We start from the raw sequence: 19,107 nt of genomic DNA, 5'->3' as shown, positions 1-19,107 counted from the left end.
TTGCTTTATTTGGAAAGGTTAACTTTATTAAAACTACAAAAATAGACAACACAATGAATTATAATGGCATCAAGGTAAGGTAGCAAGCTTTCTACAGAGGAACAAAAAGAAACCCCAACTGTAACAAAGAAATTCCATATATTAGACAACAAAATAAAAATTCTGTCCTTTGAAGATGAACCTGATGATGTGTACATATTCTAAGACAAAGGATGACAGCACCACTGACAAGGAGATTCTAAGTACATATACAGGAAATATATATACAAATATGGGTTTAGTTGGGCTACAGTGTATCAAAAAAGGTCAATCGAGACACACATTCGTATGGCACCACCATTCGCACTCATTCAATCAGTAAACAAGGATTATTTGATCATCTTGATTAAGCCTGACACATTATGCAGAACTACACTCAGTGAGGCAGAGTCCACCACGGGCAGCTTATGTTGGGATAAGGTAGATGAAAGGTTACTGACAAACTAGAAAGCTTTTGATACAGTTGTTAGTGCTCCTCTTCTCATGAGTGTTTAAATCCGTTGTGATTGACGTTTTAACCATTCGGTCTGATCGTTTCCCTATTGCTGGGTATCTATGTAACACTGGCAGAAAGCATTTGGTGTGCTCTACCTTTCCTCATAAAGCAGACAGAGGTTTTCCAAACCTTTATTTTCCTCCTTGACAACACCTTTTATGAGGCAGTTCTATTTGAACAACAATCCACTGAAATGAATCATGCATACATGATCAACTTTAAGATGATAAATCACAAGACACTGACCTGTTTTTCTGTTTAGAACTACATCTATTTTGACCAGCAATGCCATGTTGGACTGCTATCGGTTCTAACACCAAGGGGATACAGACTGTCTGTACGCTCCAACATCCAGACTGGCATACCAACATGATACTGTTGGGGTAGCTACTCAAAGTGTCGTCAATTAGTTGTTCAACTACAAGTACTGTAACTATGCCCCAAGACTCTACAATTCTAGTGCAGGTATTGGGGCATGCGGCCAGAAACAGCCTTTAAAGTGCAGCTGGTAGTGTATTGGACATATACATGAACCTCCTTTCTGCATTTGGGTCACTGAGTCAGACCCAGCTCCGCTATCCATCGCTGGTAGAAAATCACACCGCTCACCTCACTTACACATGAAAATGGTCATTTACATATATCAGCCCCCACTCCCCTCTAGTCGTCAATCCATCTGTCCATCCATGTTATGCTGTTCCATCAGCTAGTCACCAATCACAACTGTCAGTTTCACATGTGATGTCACAGCACAGGCAGTGTTGTCTGTCTTTCAGTGTGTGTTGCTGTGGGCTATACTATTCCAGCTCCCATAAGGAAGGATGTCTCTCAAATCTCATTGGTTGTAGCACCTCCCTTACTGTACCTGTTCTCTCAGGCAGTGAGGCTCACGTCACGTGACACCAGTCAGTTCTCTCTGGCTCCGGAGGTCCAAAGGGTTTCAGTTTGGAGGTCTGGTAGAGTAACAACCACACACTTCCTGTCCTGGAAAGAGTCATCGAGTCCAGATCAGTTCACATCAGTCCAGTATAACTCCATAGTTACAGCTCAGAGTGGATCAGTTGTGAGAGATATGAGTGAGACTGCAGAATGAAAGGCTTACGGAGTGGTGAGATACTGAGTTGGGTGGAGAGGGAGGCAGAATATAGTCACAACGCCAGCCTAGTCTGGGCTGAGCAGCTGACTGACTGACAGCATTGTGTGTGTGTGTCTAATGCCTGGTGTTACAGACTGCTGGTGGAACAGCTGTTGCTGTGTCTGCTACTGGCCTGTGTATGAGATACCATCATTCTGCTTGCCAGACTTTAACGGGTAGGCCAGAGGAATATAATGCAATATTCAGCCACACTCGTCTGGTTCCATGAGACTAGAGACAACCTTAGACTGGGGTCTGGGATGGAGGGTTTGGGGCTGGGAAGAACTGGGTTATATACTGAAAACTAGTGAAATATACTGGGACATACTCGTTTTCTATATAGTACTAAGACAGCAAACCTTGTGTGCAATTTCACCTCTGTGTGAAAAATGTGTGTGTACCGTTTTGAGATGGAGAAATGTTGACAGTATGAGAATATATATAGACCTTCACCAGTAACCCTAGCACATAATTTATACAATACCAAAAACAGCAGGTCAAGTAATAAAATATCTATATAGAATGATGTGTTAAGTTTATCCCAAAATGTTAATATGCTATTAAACTATGAGTGTCAGAGTATTAATGTCTGACATTGATGCATAATCAGATTGGTATTGTTGATATTCTTTAGAAACGTTATTCAGCGTTACAAATTCATATTAGCTTCATCTACATTACCAAGCATTGTCACATCGCCTCCCCATACGTCTAACAGCTTCCCTGTGTTCGCTAGCAGACCATTGACAGACCATCGGTGGTCCTGGAAGCACTATGCAGAATCAGACACCAACCCACCACCGCACCAACCATTGTGTTGTGTTACATTCTTATCAAGACAATCTAGAGACTACTCAGGGGGGGGGGGGGGGGTAAAGGGGTTTGGGTTGGGGTCTGTCTCGTGGGAGTGAAAACCGAACCAGCGGTGTCTCAGCCTCATCCGCCCATCATTGAGAAATACAAAATATACAAGCAGGCACCCGTCCCTCTACTGCACACCTCTCCCTCTACACCTCCACCACTTCTACACACATCCCTCGCTCAAAGCACTCATCTCTACGATGAATGGCGGAATGAAGGTTGGAGGAGCCGTCTCTCATCCCCCTCTCTCCATCTCACTCTTCCATTCCTCTCTCTCTCTACACCATGTTCATGGCATCCTCTGTGAGGAAGGAGTGAATGTGGGCAAATGATGGGCGGAGCTTGCAGTCCCGGTTCCAGCAGCTCAGCATGAGGTCATAGAGACCCTGAGGACACACATCTGGCCTGCTCAGATACACCTGGGGATGGGGGAGAGAGGAGGGATGGGGGAGAAAGATAGAAAGGGGGAGGTGGAGGGGGGAGACAAAATGGAGGAGGGAGAGATGAGGGTTAAACATTCCATCTACTTAAATGTACTGCTACTGTACTGTATGAGCCTGTGTATGAGTGTGTGTACCTGTCTTCCGTGGTCCCTGAAGAACTCTCCGGCGTTGTCTATGACCTGTTCATCAGTCAGGTTGGAGTAGGGTTGCTCCTGACACACACTCAGCATCTCCCACAGAGTCACACCAAACGCCCACACGTCACTGGCTGTGGTGAACTTCCCCTGCAGAGACACACACTACCTGTTAGTTACTGGTTAGTTCCTTATTTACCACTGCTAACTTACTACTTGTCCCACCATTTTGTTTCTTTCTTTTGTACTGTCCTCATATCTTCCCTATTGTTTTCTTTATGCCTCTCTCTCCTTCCTCGCCCCTCTCTCCTTCCTCGCCCCTCTCTCTCCCTGTGTGTCCTCTCACCATCAGTATACACTCCCAGGCCATCCATCGTATAGGCAGCACGGCTCGCCCCTCTCTCTCCTTCCTCGCCCCTCTCTCCTTCCTCGCCCCTCTCTCTCCCTGTGTGTCCTCTCACCATCAGTATACACTCCCAGGCCATCCATCGTATAGGCAGCACGGCCCGCCCCACTCTCTCCTTCCTCGCCCCTCTCTCTCCCTGTGTGTCCTCTCACCATCAGTAAACACTCCCAGGCCATCCATCGTATAGGCAGCACGGCCCGCCCCTCTCTCTCCTTCCTCGCCCTTCTCTCTCCCTGTGTGTCCTCTCACCATCAGTATACACTCCCAGGCCATCCATCGTATAGGCAGCACGGCTCGCCCCTCTCTCTCCTTCCTCGCCCCTCTCTCCTTCCTCGCCCCTCTCTCTCCCTGTGTGTCCTCTCACCATCAGTATACACTCCCAGGCCATCCATCGTATAGGCAGCACGGCCCGCCCCACTCTCTCCTTCCTCGCCCCTCTCTCTCCCTGTGTGCCCTCTCACCATCAGTAAACACTCCCAGGCCATCCATCGTATAGGCAGCACGGCCCGCCCCTCTCTCTCCTTCCTCGCCCTTCTCTCTCCCTGTGTGTCCTCTCACCATCAGTATACACTCCCAGGCCATCCATCGTATAGGCAGCACGGCTCGCCCCTCTCTCTCCTTCCTCGCCCCTCTCTCCTTCCTCGCCCCTCTCTCTCCCTGTGTGTCCTCTCACCATCAGTATACACTCCCAGGCCATCCATCGTATAGGCAGCACGGCTCGCCCCTCTCTCTCCTTCCTCGCCCCTCTCTCCTTCCTCGCCCCTCTCTCTCCCTGTGTGTCCTCTCACCATCAGTATACACTCCCAGGCCATCCATCGTATAGGCAGCACGGCCCGCCCCTCTCTCTCCTTCCTCGCCCCTCTCTCCCTGTGTGTCCTCTCACCATCAGTATACACTCCCAGGCCATCCATCGTATAGGCAGCACGGCCCGCCCCTCTCTCTCCTTCCTCGCCCTTCTCTCTCCCTGTGTGTCCTCTCACCATCAGTATACACTCCCAGGCCATCCATCGTATAGGCAGCACGGCCCGCCCCTCTCTCTCCTTCCTCGCCCCTCTCTCCTTCCTCGCCCTTCTCTCTTCCTGTGTGTCCTCTCACCATCAGTATACACTCCCAGGCCATCCATCGTATAGGCAGCACGGCCCGCCCCTCTCTCTCTTTCCTCGCCCCTCTCTCTCCCTGTGTGTCCTCTCACCATCAGTATACACTCCCAGGCCATCCATCGTATAGGCAGCACGGCCCGCCCCTCTCTCTCCTTCCTCGCCCCTCTCTCCCTGTGTGTCCTCTCACCATCAGTATACACTCCCAGGCCATCCATCGTATAGGCAGCACGGCCCGCCCCACTCTCTCCTTCCTCGCCCCTCTCTCTCCCTGTGTGTCCTCTCACCATCAGTATACACTCCCAGGCCATCCATCGTATAGGCAGCACGGCCCGCCCCTCTCTCTCCTTCCTCGCCCCTCTCTCCTTCCTCGCCCCTCTCTCCCTGTGTGTCCTCTCACCATCAGTATACACTCCCAGGCCATCCATCGTATAGGCAGCACGGCCCGCCCCACTCTCTCCTTCCTCGCCCTTCTCTCTCCCTGTGTGTCCTCTCACCATCAGTATACACTCCCAGGCCATCCATCGTATAGGCAGCACGGCCCGCCCCTCTCTCTCCTTCCTCGCCCCTCTCTCTCCCTGTGTCCTCTCACCATCAGTATACACTCCCAGGCCATCCATCGTATAGGCAGCACGGCCCGCCCTTCTCTCTCCTTCCTCGCCCCTCTCTCCTTCCTCGCCCTTCTCTCTCCCTGTGTGTCCTCTCACCATCAGTATACACTCCCAGGCCATCCATCGTATAGGCAGCACGGCCCGCCCCTCTCTCTCCTTCCTCGCCCCTCTCTCCTTCCTCGCCCCTCTCTCTCCCTGTGTGTCCTCTCACCATCAGTATACACTCCCAGGCCATCCATCGTATAGGCAGCACGGCCCGCCCCACTCTCTCCTTCCTCGCCTCTCTCTCCCTGTGTGTCCTCTCACCATCAGTATACACTCCCAGGCCATCCATCGTATAGGCAGCACGGCCCGCCCCTCTCTCTCTTTCCTCGCCCCTCTCTCTCCCTGTGTGTCCTCTCACCATCAGTATACACTCCCAGGCCATCCATCGTATAGGCAGCACGGCCCGCCCCACTCTCTCCTTCCTCGCCCCTCTCTCTCCCTGTGTGTCCTCTCACCATCAGTATACACTCCCAGGCCATCCATCGTATAGGCAGCACGGCCCGCCCCACTCTCTCCTTCCTCGCCCCTCTCTCTCCCTGTGTGTCCTCTCACCATCAGTATACACTCCCAGGCCATCCATCGTATAGGCAGCACGGCCCGCCCCACTCTCTCCTTCCTCGCCCCTCTCTCTCCCTGTGTGTCCTCTCACCATCAGTATACACTCCCAGGCCATCCATCGTATAGGCAGCACGGCTCGCCCCTGGATGCGGTAGTAGTCTCCAGCGTACAGGTTTCTGCTCATCCCAAAGTCGGCGATCTTGATGGGTCTCTCCCCGCCCCGGTCGCCCCCGCTCTCGCCCTTCTCACCCCCCACCAGGCAGTTTCTTGTGGCCAGGTCACGGTGCACGAAGTTCAGAGACGACAGAAACTTCATCCCTGAAGCTATCTGACTGGCCATGGCGATCAGAGCAGGGTAACTGAGAGGGAGGGATGTGTGGTGGAACAGAATAGATAAGAGGCAGAAATACAATATTTCAGATGCAGGTGGAAAGGTGTTTGTGTATATATGCATCTGTCTTTGTGAAAATGTGTGTGTGACTGTGTGTGTGTGTACTATGTGTGTGTGTATACTATGTGCATCTGTGTGTGTGTGTACTGTGTGTGTACTATGTGTGCGTACTATGTGTGCGTATTACCTGATGGTGGGGGTGTTGTGTGTGGGTCCGGTCTTGTCCAGCAGGACTCTGTGTGAGAGGTACTGGTTGAGGTCCCCACTCTCCATGTACTCTGTGACCATACAGAGAGGGTCGCTGCTCACACACACTCCCAACAGACGGATGATGTTGGGGTCCTTCAGACGAGACAGAATCTTCCCCTCCTTTAGGAAGTCATTCCTAGGAGGGAGGGAGAGAGAGAGATAGGAGCGAGGGGTGGGGTGGAGGAGAGAGAGATCAACAATTGAAATGAGAAAAAGCTAAAAGAGAAGAGATGGAGTGAGAGAGACAGACTGAGAAAGAAAAACTCAACTTTAGGACCAAAATTAGATGTTCTTAATAGGTCTTAAAATGATAATTGTTCGCTAAATGATTTAGATTAACTATCCTGAGACAGACCTGGCGTTCTTGGAGGCGTCAGGACGCAGTATCTTAACAGCCACCAGCAGAGGGCGTCCTTTCCTCACGTTGAAAGGGAACTCCAGGTTAGGCAGTTCCTGAGGGCTCTCTATCTCACACAGGTGCACCTGAGGAAGGAACCAACAGAAAAAGATACCTTCAGACAACCAACAACCACAAATAAAAATCCAAGTATAGTCACTGTCTCACATGATCAGAAAACCACCCCGCATCGCCACAAATGACTTCAATGATGCCAGTCTCAGACTACAGAATGTAGTGAACGATAGAGCAGCGGAAGAAGTTAGTGAGAGTTGTCAAGCTAACACACACTTGCACACACACACACTCAGTATAGTTAAACACATCTACACATACAAACAAGCACACACACACAGGCATACACACCTCTCCAAACTGTCCTTCTCCCAGTTTCTCCTTGAAAACCAGACAGTGTCGGGGCAGTTCAGGCAGGGGGGTGCAGTCTGCTGCAGTGGGGCTGGGGGAGGTCAGGGCTGGCACTGCATACGTGTTGTTACCACTGACAAGACAAATCACAGCTAAGTATATTGAAAGTGCATTTGAAATCACAACACACTTTAGGGTAGAAACATGAAAAATGCAATAAAGGAGATGAATAAAAGAACATCAAAACAAAGAAAGATCACTGATTCAAGTCCAAGTTAAAACAGTGGGGTTTTTAATGGTGATTTAACCCTCCTACCTGACGCCCTGCAGGCTAACGATGTCTGCCTCTGCATAGTGGGGCACGCTGGCGGGGAAGGGTGGAGACAGGGCCGGGTAGGGAGGGGCATCGGGGTACGGGGGAGGCTCCTCCTGCGTGGGGGGCAAGCCCTTCTCCAAGTCCATACCACAGCCTGGAGGGAGGGGGAGGAGGGAAGAAGTTGCGAAAGGAGGGATAGAGGAGTGGAGAGAGGGATGGAAGAGTTGAGAGAGGCGTGCTCAGGCCTTTGTCACAAGCATTTTGAGGCAAATGACTTCATTATGCTTAAAGCACTACACAAAATGGAGTGAATTGATGCAGTGAGAAGGTGATAGACAAACGGTTCATAATCAAACACATGCTCAGCCCTGATGTTACTGTTATTCTAGACAGTATGATTCCAGCTCCATGGAGCTCCAGGAAGGGGGTGAATCCTGGTATTTCCCCCCAGTCAGAGGCTCTTACCCTGGGCCCCATTATTGAGGCTCTTCTCCTGAGGGTGAGAGGAGCTGGCCCTGGCCATAGGGACGGTTAGGGGCCACGAGGAGCCTGAGCCATGCTGCCTCTGATCTGACAGGAGGAGGTCATAGGCTGGGTTGTTTAACAGCAAGGCTGGGGGGACACACATGGAGCACACACACACACACACACACACACACAAACCAAGGCACACAACACAAAATAAGGCAAACATGCAATATACACGACAAGGCAAACAGCACAACACAGTACAGCACAACACAGCACAACAAAAACACAACACAACGCAACACAAGTTAGCGAAACACAGCATACCAGTGACAATACAAGGGGAGGATGCATTAAGTTGGGGAGAACAGAACAGGTCTGCAGAGCAAAGACCAGGCAAGGTTAACACAACTCAGACAATGAACAAACGTAACAACCACAGGGGTATAATGTACATGTGGGAGGATAATATTTCTGTTATTCAGCATAATAATGCTCCTGTGATATTGTTATTCTTCTGTATAATATGTGACACTGTTCAAATCTGACACAGTGGATAGTAAAGACAGCATAGTGGCCGCCTGCAGCGCGGAGCAACTAGGAATGCTCTCTCTCTCTCTTCCTCTTTCCTTCCCATCAGTCAACAATAGGTCTCTTATGCCCTGTCTGGGTGGGTGTGTGTGTGTGTGTGTGGGTGTGTCCCCCATATTTGCCTGTCTGTGTCTATCAGCAGGATCTGATGGTGTCATGTTTAGTTTTAGTGTTTGATCTGTTGTGTGTTTACTGTACTGTACCACATCTCCTTTGTGTGTTTACTGTACTACACCACATCTCCTTTGTGTGTTTACTGTACTATACCACATCTCCTTTGTGTGTTTACTGTACTATACCACATCTCCTTTGTGTCTTTACTGTACTATACCACATCTCCTTTGTGTCTTTACTGTACTGTACCACATCTCCTTTGTGTGTTTACTGTACCACATCTCCTTTGTGTGTTTACTGTACCACATCTCCTTTGTGTGTTTACTGTACCACATCTCCTTTGTGTGTTTACTGTACCACATCTCCTTTGTGTGTTTACTGTACCACATCTCCTTTGTGTGTTTACTGTACCACATCTCCTTTGTGTGTTTACTGTACCACATCTCCTTTGTGTGTTTACTGTACCACATCTCCTTTGTGTGTTTACTGTACCACATCTCCTTTGTGTGTTTACTGTACCACATCTCCTTTGTGTGTTTACTGTACCACATCTCCTTTGTGTGTTTACCACGTTCTATTTTTCTAGCCAAATCAACTGGCTAATTGATATAGCAGTTGCTAGATTTGATTTTCTTTCTTGTAATAATACAGCACATTCTCCAGTACCAGTTCAATCTGTCTGCCTGTCTGTCTGTCTGCCAGTCTGTATATCTGTCTGCCAGTCTGTATATCTGTCTGTGTGTGTCTGCCTGTCTGTGTGTGTCTGCCTGTCTGTGTCTTTCTCTCTAACTGTGTGTCAAACTGACACTCTCTGTGTGTTTGCGGTCTTACTGCAACCATGTCTTACCGGTGCTGTCTCGTCCGGTGCTGTCTTGTCCTAGTGGTCGGAGCAGTGCGCTGGGCTCCTGGTACTCTCCCTCTCCGTCGCAGCGCTCCCTGTCGTCAGGGAAAGTGTGTATACGCTGGTAGCGGCTGGAGTAGCTGTGTGTGTTGTTGATCACCACGTTGTCCGAGGGGACGGACAGATGGACACGCAGCTCGTCACTGGACAGACTGCCCTGGGCCTGGAGAGGACAAGGAGAGGGTTAGCAAAACACACACACACGCGACACACACATTCTCACACGTTACTGGACAGACTAATTTGAACCTGAAAGGCCAACACGCACATTAAGTAAGAATGTAAAGATACGTGAGACAGATAGTGGTAGCCATTTTGAAAGTCATGCTGAAAGCCTTCCTCCATCACCTTGCCCAGTATCTTCTTCCAGTATTGCCTCCACAGAATGACAGCGATCACAGTCAATAGCAGCAGGATGATGCCCACCAGGCAGCCAATCAGGATGGCTGTGTTGCTGCTGTCGTCCTTGGCGACAGGAAGGCCCGCCCCTGGGGTCACAGCATCGAAGTCGGCCCCTGAGAAGAACATAAATGTAATGAAGTGCATGTGTGTGTTTGCGACAGTATACAGCTGTGGAAAACATTGAGAGCACTGCAAAATGACCTGTTTCTCTGGTTTGACTATTTATAGGTCTGTGTTTGGGTAACATGAACATTTGAGTTTTATTCTATAAACTACTGACAACATTTCTCCCAAATACATTTTTTTTCATTTAGAGCATTTATTTGCAGAAAATTACAACTGGCCAAAATAACAAAAAAGATGCAGTGTTTTTCAATGGGGTTCAGGTCTGGAGATTGGGCTGTCCATGACAGGGTCTTGATCTGGTGGTTTTCAATGGGGTTCAGGTCTGGAGATTGGGCTGTCCATGACAGGGTCTTGATCTGGTGGTTTTCAATGGGGTTCAGGTCTGGAGATTGGGCTGTCCATGACAGGGTCTTGATCTGGTGGTTTTCAATGGGGTTCAGGTCTGGAGATTGGGCTGTCCATGACAGGGTCTTGATCTGGTGGTTTTCAATGGGGTTCAGGTCTGGAGATTGGGCTGTCCATGACAGGGTCTTGATCTGGTGGTTTTCAACGGGGTTCAGGTCTGGAGGTTGGGCTGTCCATGACAGGGTCTTGATCTGGTGGTTTTCAATGGGGTTCAGGTCTGGAGATTGGGCTGTCCATGACAGGGTCTTGATCTGGTGGTCCTCCATCCACACCTTGATTGACCTGGCTATGTGGCATGGAGCATTGACCTGCTGGAAAGACCAATCCTCAGAGGTGGGGAACATTGTCAGAGCAGAAGGAAGCTAGTTTTCTTCCAGGGCAACGTTGTACGTGGCTTGATTCATGCGTCCTTCACAAAGGTGCTGAAGCACCCCCAGATCGTCACCAATCCTCCACCACATTTCACAGTGGGTGTGAGACACTGCAAATAAATGCTCTAAATGACAATATTTTTATTTGGAATTTGGGAGAAATGTTGTCAGTAGTTTATAGAATAAAACTCAAATGTTAATTTTACCCAAACACAGACCTATAAATAGTAAAACCAGAGAAACAGATACTTTTGCAGTGCTCTCAATTTTTTCCAGAGCTGTATGTGGTACGTGAGAGAGTCAGTATTTCATCAGTAAATGTGTAAGTGTTAATGTGCTTTGCAGTCTGTGTATTAGCACGGTCTGTATAGGCAGAGAGGGAGCTGCTAAGAACGCACCTGTCTGTCACACCCAAATACTTTAATCAAGCTCACTGACTGTCTGGTGTGTGTGTGTGTGTGCGTATGTGTGCGTGTGTGCGCTCATGCCGGGGAGGTCTGTGAAAGCCTCAGAGCTGGTCTTGGGGACAGAATGTTTTAGCTGTGTTTTCTGTTCTAGATGACCTTGCATGAGAGCAGCAGCTCTGATTATATAGGAAATAGAATGCACACAGTTTATGAGTTTAGCTCAAACATGCAAAACAGTGTTGTAAAGTGAGATCTCTCTCTCGGCATGCGCATATACTCAAACAAACACATCCAAAGCCACAGAACCATAGCCGTTAAGACAGACATAGCACTACACACCCACCACAGTGGAACCCACTGCCGCCCTCTAAAAAGGACTGGAATTGTCTGGTGTTCCATGATCTGATGTTCCTTAGTTCCACAGTGGTTCCGTCAACATGCAGTTAGGGAGATCACAGGAAGGAAGCAGTGGTGTTGTTGTATGTGAATATGATGAGGTACCACAAAGCAACATGCTGTGTTAAGTGTGTTACACTCTTTAGCCCAGAGTCAAAACATTAACTCCACCGGTTCATCCTTCCCCCCTGCCCTTCATCCCTCCTTCTGAACCCGTGGTCTCAGGACAGCTCTAAGCTGTGTTAAACAGACCAGTTATCAGGGGAAATGTCCTTTCCCTCTTTCCACCCCCCCTCCCCCTCCCTCTCTCACCTGACAGTGTGCTGTTACCCGTGTTGTCCATCATGGGGTTGGTGGTGGGGGGTTCTGGAGGAACGAGGGATGGAAGGAGTGATAAGACAGAGGAGAAGAGAGAGTTCCTCTCAAGGTACTAAAAAGCATGAGAGTGATGATATGTAGCATATGAGATGTCCAACTCCACGTGGACAATAAAGATGATTATTCTGTAGACGACCATGTTGCCAGACAACGCTGCAGTGTAGATGACCATGTGCCAGACAAAGCTGCAGTGTAGACGACCATGTTGCCAGACAACGCTGCAGTGTAGACGACCATGTTGCCAGACAAAGCTGCAGTGTAGACGACCATGTTGCCAGACAAAGCTGCAGTGTAGACGACCATGTTGCCAGACAAAGCTGCAGTGTAGACGACCATGTTGCCAGACAAAGCTGCAGTGTAGACGACCATGTTGCCAGACAAAGCTGCAGTGTAGACGACCATGTTGCCAGACAAAGCTGCAGCGTAGACGACCATGTTGCCAGACAAAGCTGCAGTGTAGACGACCATGTTGCCAGACAACGCTGCAGCGTAGACGACCATGTTGCCAGACAAAGCTGCAGTGTAGACGACCATGTTGCCAGACAAAGCTGCAGTGTAGACGACCATGTTGCCAGACAACGCTGTAGCGTAGATGACCATGTTGCCAGACAAAGCTGCAGTGTAGACGACCATGTTGCCAGACAAAGCTGCAGTGTAGACGACCATGTTGCCAGACAAAGCTGCAGTGTAGACGACCATGTTGCCAGACAAAGCTGCAGTGTAGACGACCATGTTGCCAGACAACGCTGCAGTGTAGACGACCATGTTGCCAGACAAAGCTGCAGTGTAGACGACCATGTTGCCAGACAAAGCTGCAGTGTAGACGACCATGTTGCCAGACAAAGCTGCAGTGTAGACGACCATGTTGCCAGACAAAGCTGCAGTGTAGACGACCATGTTGCCAGACAAAGCTGCAGTGTAGACGACCATGTTGCCAGACAAAGCTGCAGTGTAGACGGCCATGTTGCCAGACAAAGCTGCAGTGTAGACGACCACGTTGCCAGACAACGCTGCAGTGTAGACGACCATGTTGCCAGACAACGCTGCAGTGTAGACGACCATGTTGCCAGACAACGCTGCAGTCTAGACGACCATGTTGCCAGACAACGCTGCAGTGTAGACGACCATGTTGCCAGACAAAGCTGCAGTGTAGATGGCTGTTGTGTGAAGTTGGACTGAGGCCAGGGGTTTTAACACAGCATGATGGACAGAGGAGGAGGCGCCTCACACATGGCTCCTTTCTATGGTGTGGTTACTTCTTATACCCTGTCTTTTTTGTCATTGCATGTTTCTGGAAATGCTTTAAAGACACGACTTAGAACACTGCATGCCCACACTCATCACAACGGGTGGGTCGAGGGGCAAGAGGGAAAAGAGGAGGAGAAAGGGGAGAGGAGAATGGAATGGGAATGGAGGAGGGGTGAAAATGGGGAAGGTGGGAAGTAAGGGGAAAGGATGAGGGATGAGAGGAGAGTGGGAAGAAAGGGGGATGAATGGAATAGAGGGGGATGAGAGGTAGAGGTACAAGTGGTGAAAGAGAGGCGACTCACCTGAGGGAACGCTAGTGAAGTTGGAGGAGTTGTGGTTGAGGGCGGGGCTGACGGAGGAGGGGAAGACAGGAGGAGGACGAGGAGTAGCGGAGGAGACCGGAGGAGCAGGAAGAGCAGAGCCCGTGCCCATGGGGTCGACACCCTCCCCGTACGGCTCTGAGAGAGAGAGATGGGGATAAACAAGAATAGGATGATCTACTTCCTAAGACAATCAGAGAACCATGAATCCCACAGAGTAGAAGGGGAGAGAGAGACTGAGAATCAGAGAGATAATGTTAAAATGACAGAGATAATGAGAAAAGGAGAGAAGAGGAGTGAGAATGAAAGAGAGCAATACCCTGAACGTACCGGAGTAGAAGGAGATCTCAGAGATGAGCATCCATCGGTCTGCGAAGGCAAACTGGCAGCGTAAGATCTGGGCAGGGCGACCCCCCAGGGGCAGGGAGATGGGGCGTGAGGAGGGGTCCTTCAGGTCCTCTAGAGGTACAGCCAGGGAGAGGGGGGGCGAGGACCAGGGGAGTAAGAGGCCAGGTTTAAACTGACAATCTACCTTACTGAAGACCCTCACACCCTGGGTGTGACGGTTATTACTGTGGACCTGGATGGGGAGGGGGGAGAGGGAGGGAAGAGAGGGGGGGGGGCTCAGTTACACCAGCTCTGTCAGGAGGAATGGGCCAAAATTCACCCAACTTATTGTGGAAAGCTTGTGTAAGGCTACCCACAACGTTTGACCCAATTTAAACAATTTTCTATGGCTACAAAGCACAGGGAGGAAGGTGAGCCATGGTCGGCTTTGATGCAGTGGAAATAAACATAGTCCGTGTTTTAACTGTGCTCCAACTTCTTGTTACCTCGAATTAGTCATTTTGGAAGTTTTTCTTGGTAAGCCGTTCTCATGATTTTGTTGTTGAGCACCCCTCCTTTCCTTTGTTTTCTGAAGTGTGAATGTAACACTAAAACCCTGCAGTTATAATGCATCGTTAGCCTTATGACCATGTACTACCTCCTTATAATAGGAACATCACATTAGACTGAGGTACTAGGTGGAAAATAACACAAATGAGTGAAAGTGGAAAGTGATTAGTGACAAAGTACGAGAGGGAAAAACGGAGAGGGGGAAACGGAGAGGGGGAAACGGAGAGGGGGAAACGGAGAGGGGGAAACGGAGAGGTGATTGATTGGAGAAAATACATTTTACAGCCCAGCAGAGGGACACGGACACGGCAGGAGAGAAAGGTTCCATCTATGTCTATAGACCATCACTGCTACCTAGTGTGTGTGTGTGTGTGTGCGAGTGCGAGTGTGTGTGTGTGTGTGTGAGAGAGAGAGTGAGAGTGAGAGTAGAGAGAGCAGGAAGAGAGGGAGAGCAGGAAGAGAGGGAGAGAGAGGGAATAGAGAGAAATAGAAAGGATAGATGGTGAGGAAGATAGATGGTGAGGAAGATAGATGGTGAGGAAGATAGATGGTGAGGTAGATAGAGGTTCAGGGGGGAAAGGTGGGGAATAGAATAGCCAGGAAGAGAGGGAGAATACAGGGGAAAGGGGGATAGGGCATCTGGAGAGAGGGAAAGGGGGATAGGGCATCTGGAGAGAGGGAAAGGGGGATAGGGCATCTGGAGGGAGGGAAAGGGGGATAGGGCATCTGGAGAGAGGGAAATAAAGGGTGAGTGAGAAATGCTCCCTCTAATGGGGAATTAAGGGCTGGTATTAAGACTCTACTGACAGGTTAGTCATTAACCTGACACTTACAGTAGGGAAAATCTCTAACTAAAACCACATGTGTATATCTGTGTAATACAAACACACACACCCATATATGCTCTCATGCACACTCCTGGAACACAACACGGAGGTTAATATGTAACTGATTGTAATCTGGAGGGGGCCTAATAATTCAACAAAGCAAAACCTGCTGGGTAATCTGATCTGCACAGGCCTGGCTAGAAAACATACATTATGTTCTTGTTATTTCGTGCTTAAGTCTTCCTGTTGCATTCTTCTAGAACATGTTTCTGCTCACTGCAATGCACTTATTTCTGAGTTGGATGAAAACATCCTACTAACTGACTGAAATGTGAATGAAAGAACAAGGAACATATGACAAGTAAGTAGGTTAGAGGAGAACAGACCCTTATTAGGCCGTCATTGTAAATAATAATTATGCTCTCAAATCGATTCACCTGGATAAATAAGAAAGGTACAAAAGTATTTTCCTGATTTTCTCTACTTTTGCATATTTTTGATACTGAGTGTTATCAGATCTTCAACCAAAACCTAATATTAGATAAAAGGAACCCGCGTTTACAAATAACAAAAAAATGATACTTATTTTATATATTTAATGAACAAAGTGATGCAACACCCAATGCCCCTGTGTGAAAAAGTAATTGCCCCCTTACACTCAATAACTGGTTGTGCCACCTTGAACTGCAATGACTCCAACTAAATGCGTCCATTCTCTCATATCGCTGTGGAGGAAGTGACCCTGGATGATCATCAAGACTCTTGGAAGAATGTTATATAGACAATGAGTCAACAGTATAACTTCTTGGATGACATGGTTCCCATTATGGCTGGAGAAAACCAAACACTGCATTCCACAGTAAGAACATCATACCAACGGTCAAGCGTGGTGGTGGTAGTGTTATGGTTTGAGGATGCTTTGCTGCCTCAGGACCTGGACGACTTGTCTTATAGAAGGAACCATGAATTCTGCTCTGTATCAGAGAATTCTACAGGTGAATATCAGGCCATCCGTCTGAGTTGAAGCTGAAGCTCAGCTGGGTCATGCAGCAAGACAATGATCCAAAACACACAATCAATTCTACATGACCGAACCCCAATTGAGATGTTGCGGCAGGACTTGAAACAAGCAGTTCATGCTTGAAAACCCACAAATGTCACTGAGTTAAAGCAGTTCTGATAGAAGAGTGTGACAAAACTCCTCCACAGTGACGTGAGAGACTGATCAACTACTACAGGAAGCGTTTGGTTGGAGTCATTGAAACTAAAGGTGGCACAGACAGTTATTGAGTGTAATAGGTATTGGATGTTATTTCATTTATTTTATAAACTAAGTTATGTAAGAATGTAATTATTTTATTATTCGTTCACTCAGGTTCCCTTTATCTAATATTAGGTTTTGGTTGAAGATATGATAACATTCAGTATCAAAAATATGCAAAAGTATAGAAAATTAGAACGCGAGAGAGAGAACGAGAAAGAGAGAACAAGAGAGAACGAGAACAAGAGAGAACAAGAGAGAGAAAGAACAATAGAATGAGAACAAGAGAACGAGAGAGAACAAGAGAATGAGAACAAGAGAACGAGAGAGAACAAGAGAATGAGAGAGAGAACGAGAGAGAACAAGAGAATGAGAGCAAGAACGAGAGAGAACAAGAGAATGAGAGAGAATGAGAGAGAGAACGAGAGAGAACAAGAGAATGAGAGAGAGAATGAGAGAGAACGAGAGAGAACAAGAGAATGAGAGAGAGAACGAGAGAGAGAGAGAGAACGAGAGATAGAGAGGGAACAAGAGAGAGAGAGAACAAGAGAGAGAGAGAGAGAGAGAGAGAGTGAGAACAAGAGGGAACAAGAGAGAGAGAGAAGAGAAGAGAGAGAGAGTTAGCTAGGTAACGGAACACGTTCCTCTCCTGGGAGTGTCCTAGAACCAGGTTAGAGAACATATCACCCTTTAGGGAAGGCAGACATGTCAGGTTCAGGTTCCTGCAGTTATTTATGTGAACGGTGTGCCCTTCCCTTCAGGTGTATGTTTGCTGAGATAAGACCAGGGAACGCATTGGGAAAAGGCAGGGAAGAAAACTGCTTCAGCTCAGGGAAAACATCAGGAACAGGATTGAGTTAAGACTACAGGAGAAGTTATTGAAACGATCTATATAGAAAAACAAAACCACAGGAAAAAGTGTCAGGAAAAACTTTTAGGAAAGCGATAGAAAGCTTTAGATCGCTTAGGTGCAGTGCAGCATTCCGAGAGGACTGGGAAAACACTGGGATAGTTCAAGAATTCCCACCGTTAACGGCATAGCATAGGGGAACTAATGATAACACTGAAAAGTTAAAAACAGATTACTTATTGTTTGTATCTAGACTGGACTTTCTTTCATTCTTCCTGCTTGTTTTCTTTTATCTCATTCATTTTATTGTTTTAAATACACTTTCATTCAAGTTTTTTGGGGATTTAATAATATGTGTTTTTATAGTGGGCAGATCTCCAATTCCAGCCCTAACCAACATTCCAGACTGACTCCATTTCAGAAGAGGAAACAACAGGACATTAAACTGGGTTCACATATTAAACTGGGTTCACACATTCCAAAGTCTTCCAACATAACAACACAACATTTCACCATAAAGAAACCATCAAACCACAACCACACATACAGCCAGTGATACAACCTAATGGCCCCCAGAGACCAGACTACAGACAACAGACAAACAATGATAAACGACAGGATAATGGAAAGCTAATATGATGGTGGGACTGAGAGGGTAATTTAAGACAATGTGTTACTGGCTAGTCACATGATGTTAAAGAGATATAAAGTGATGTGTTGTGTAATGTTGGTCAACATCTTTGTATAATAGATCATTTGAAGGTTTTATAGAAATGTATTGGACTGTGTGAGCCAAGGATTTTGGGGGGATTTTTGGACTTAAAGAGAGACACACGTAGACATAAGGGGGACACACACACACACACACACATACATCCTCTTACTTGCATGGTGTGGAAGCTGCGTGTCTTTTCGAAGTGGAACTCGATGTCAACGCTGCCCTGCCCCAGAGCCTCTCTGCTCCAGCCCAGGTAGTCATACCCCGGCCACACTCTCAGCTCCTTGGTCTCTGTGAAGTCATTCCCTCCTAACACACCGTCAAACAGCTGGCCCAGGCCTCCGAACTGAACCCTAAACACATACATACAGTACACACACATTATTACACCGTTATACATATATTGTACACATGCCAAGGCATACACAGTCATACATTGTACATGCACACACCCACATCCTAACATTAACAGAAGTACACACACACACACACACACACACACACACACACACACACACACACACACACACACACACACACACACACACACACACACACACACCTCAAACCCCTGTGTCTCAGGTTTCACACACACAGACACACACACAGTATATAGATCTGGGTTGCGTCAAAACCATTAGCTCACCCGCTATGAAAACAGTTGTGCCCCATTAAAAAGGTATATGTGAATATAACCTCCCTACTTCTCCCCCATCCCTGGACAATACAGTCTGGAAACAGAGTACAACTCCCTCAGCAAATAAAGTCTAACTCCAGATAATTGAATTCTTATTCGATTAGGTGGACAGAGAAAATAAACATTGGGTAGAGGAGTTGTTTCGTGTGTGTGTGTATGACAGACTAAAGCCATTTGGCTGACTGC

At 47.9% G+C, this 19,107-nt stretch overlaps 1 protein-coding gene across 12 annotated transcripts in view; it reads right to left on the bottom strand.

The window, feature by feature from the left end:
- Nucleotides 1–4: 4 nt before the first annotated feature.
- The window catches only part of ddr1 (discoidin domain receptor tyrosine kinase 1), a 55,397-nt gene continuing 36,294 nt past the window's right edge, over nt 5–19,107 (bottom strand). For 2 of the 12 annotated variants that reach the window (XM_036944287.2, XM_090194970.1), the window contains exons 8-21: nt 18,391–18,577; nt 14,002–14,251; nt 13,654–13,809; nt 12,038–12,091; nt 9,967–10,133; nt 9,565–9,781; nt 8,010–8,156; nt 7,545–7,698; nt 7,229–7,361; nt 6,821–6,948; nt 6,404–6,601; nt 5,917–6,184; nt 3,109–3,258; nt 5–2,950 (exon numbers count right to left, since the gene is read on the bottom strand). In XM_036944287.2, coding sequence (XP_036800182.2) covers nt 2,810–2,950; nt 3,109–3,258; nt 5,917–6,184; nt 6,404–6,601; nt 6,821–6,948; nt 7,229–7,361; nt 7,545–7,698; nt 8,010–8,156; nt 9,565–9,781; nt 9,967–10,133; nt 12,038–12,091; nt 13,654–13,809; nt 14,002–14,251; nt 18,391–18,577 — 2,350 coding nt within the window. In that variant the 3' untranslated portion in view covers nt 5–2,809. The remainder of the gene's footprint in view (nt 2,951–3,108; nt 3,259–5,916; nt 6,185–6,403; nt 6,602–6,820; nt 6,949–7,228; nt 7,362–7,544; nt 7,699–8,009; nt 8,157–9,564; nt 9,782–9,966; nt 10,134–12,037; nt 12,092–13,653; nt 13,810–14,001; nt 14,252–18,390; nt 18,578–19,107) is intronic. The other 10 variants (XM_036944288.2, XM_090194959.1, XM_036944293.2 and 7 more) reach the window with 5 other exon arrangements.

Source organism: Oncorhynchus mykiss, chromosome 2, assembly GCF_057628025.1.
Source record: "Oncorhynchus mykiss isolate SJ-2025 chromosome 2, ASM5762802v1, whole genome shotgun sequence".
In the NCBI taxonomy this organism is placed as follows: domain Eukaryota; kingdom Metazoa; phylum Chordata; class Actinopteri; order Salmoniformes; family Salmonidae; genus Oncorhynchus; species Oncorhynchus mykiss.
Note: the sequence above shows the minus strand (reverse complement) of the source record. Positions and strands in the feature narration are given on the sequence as shown.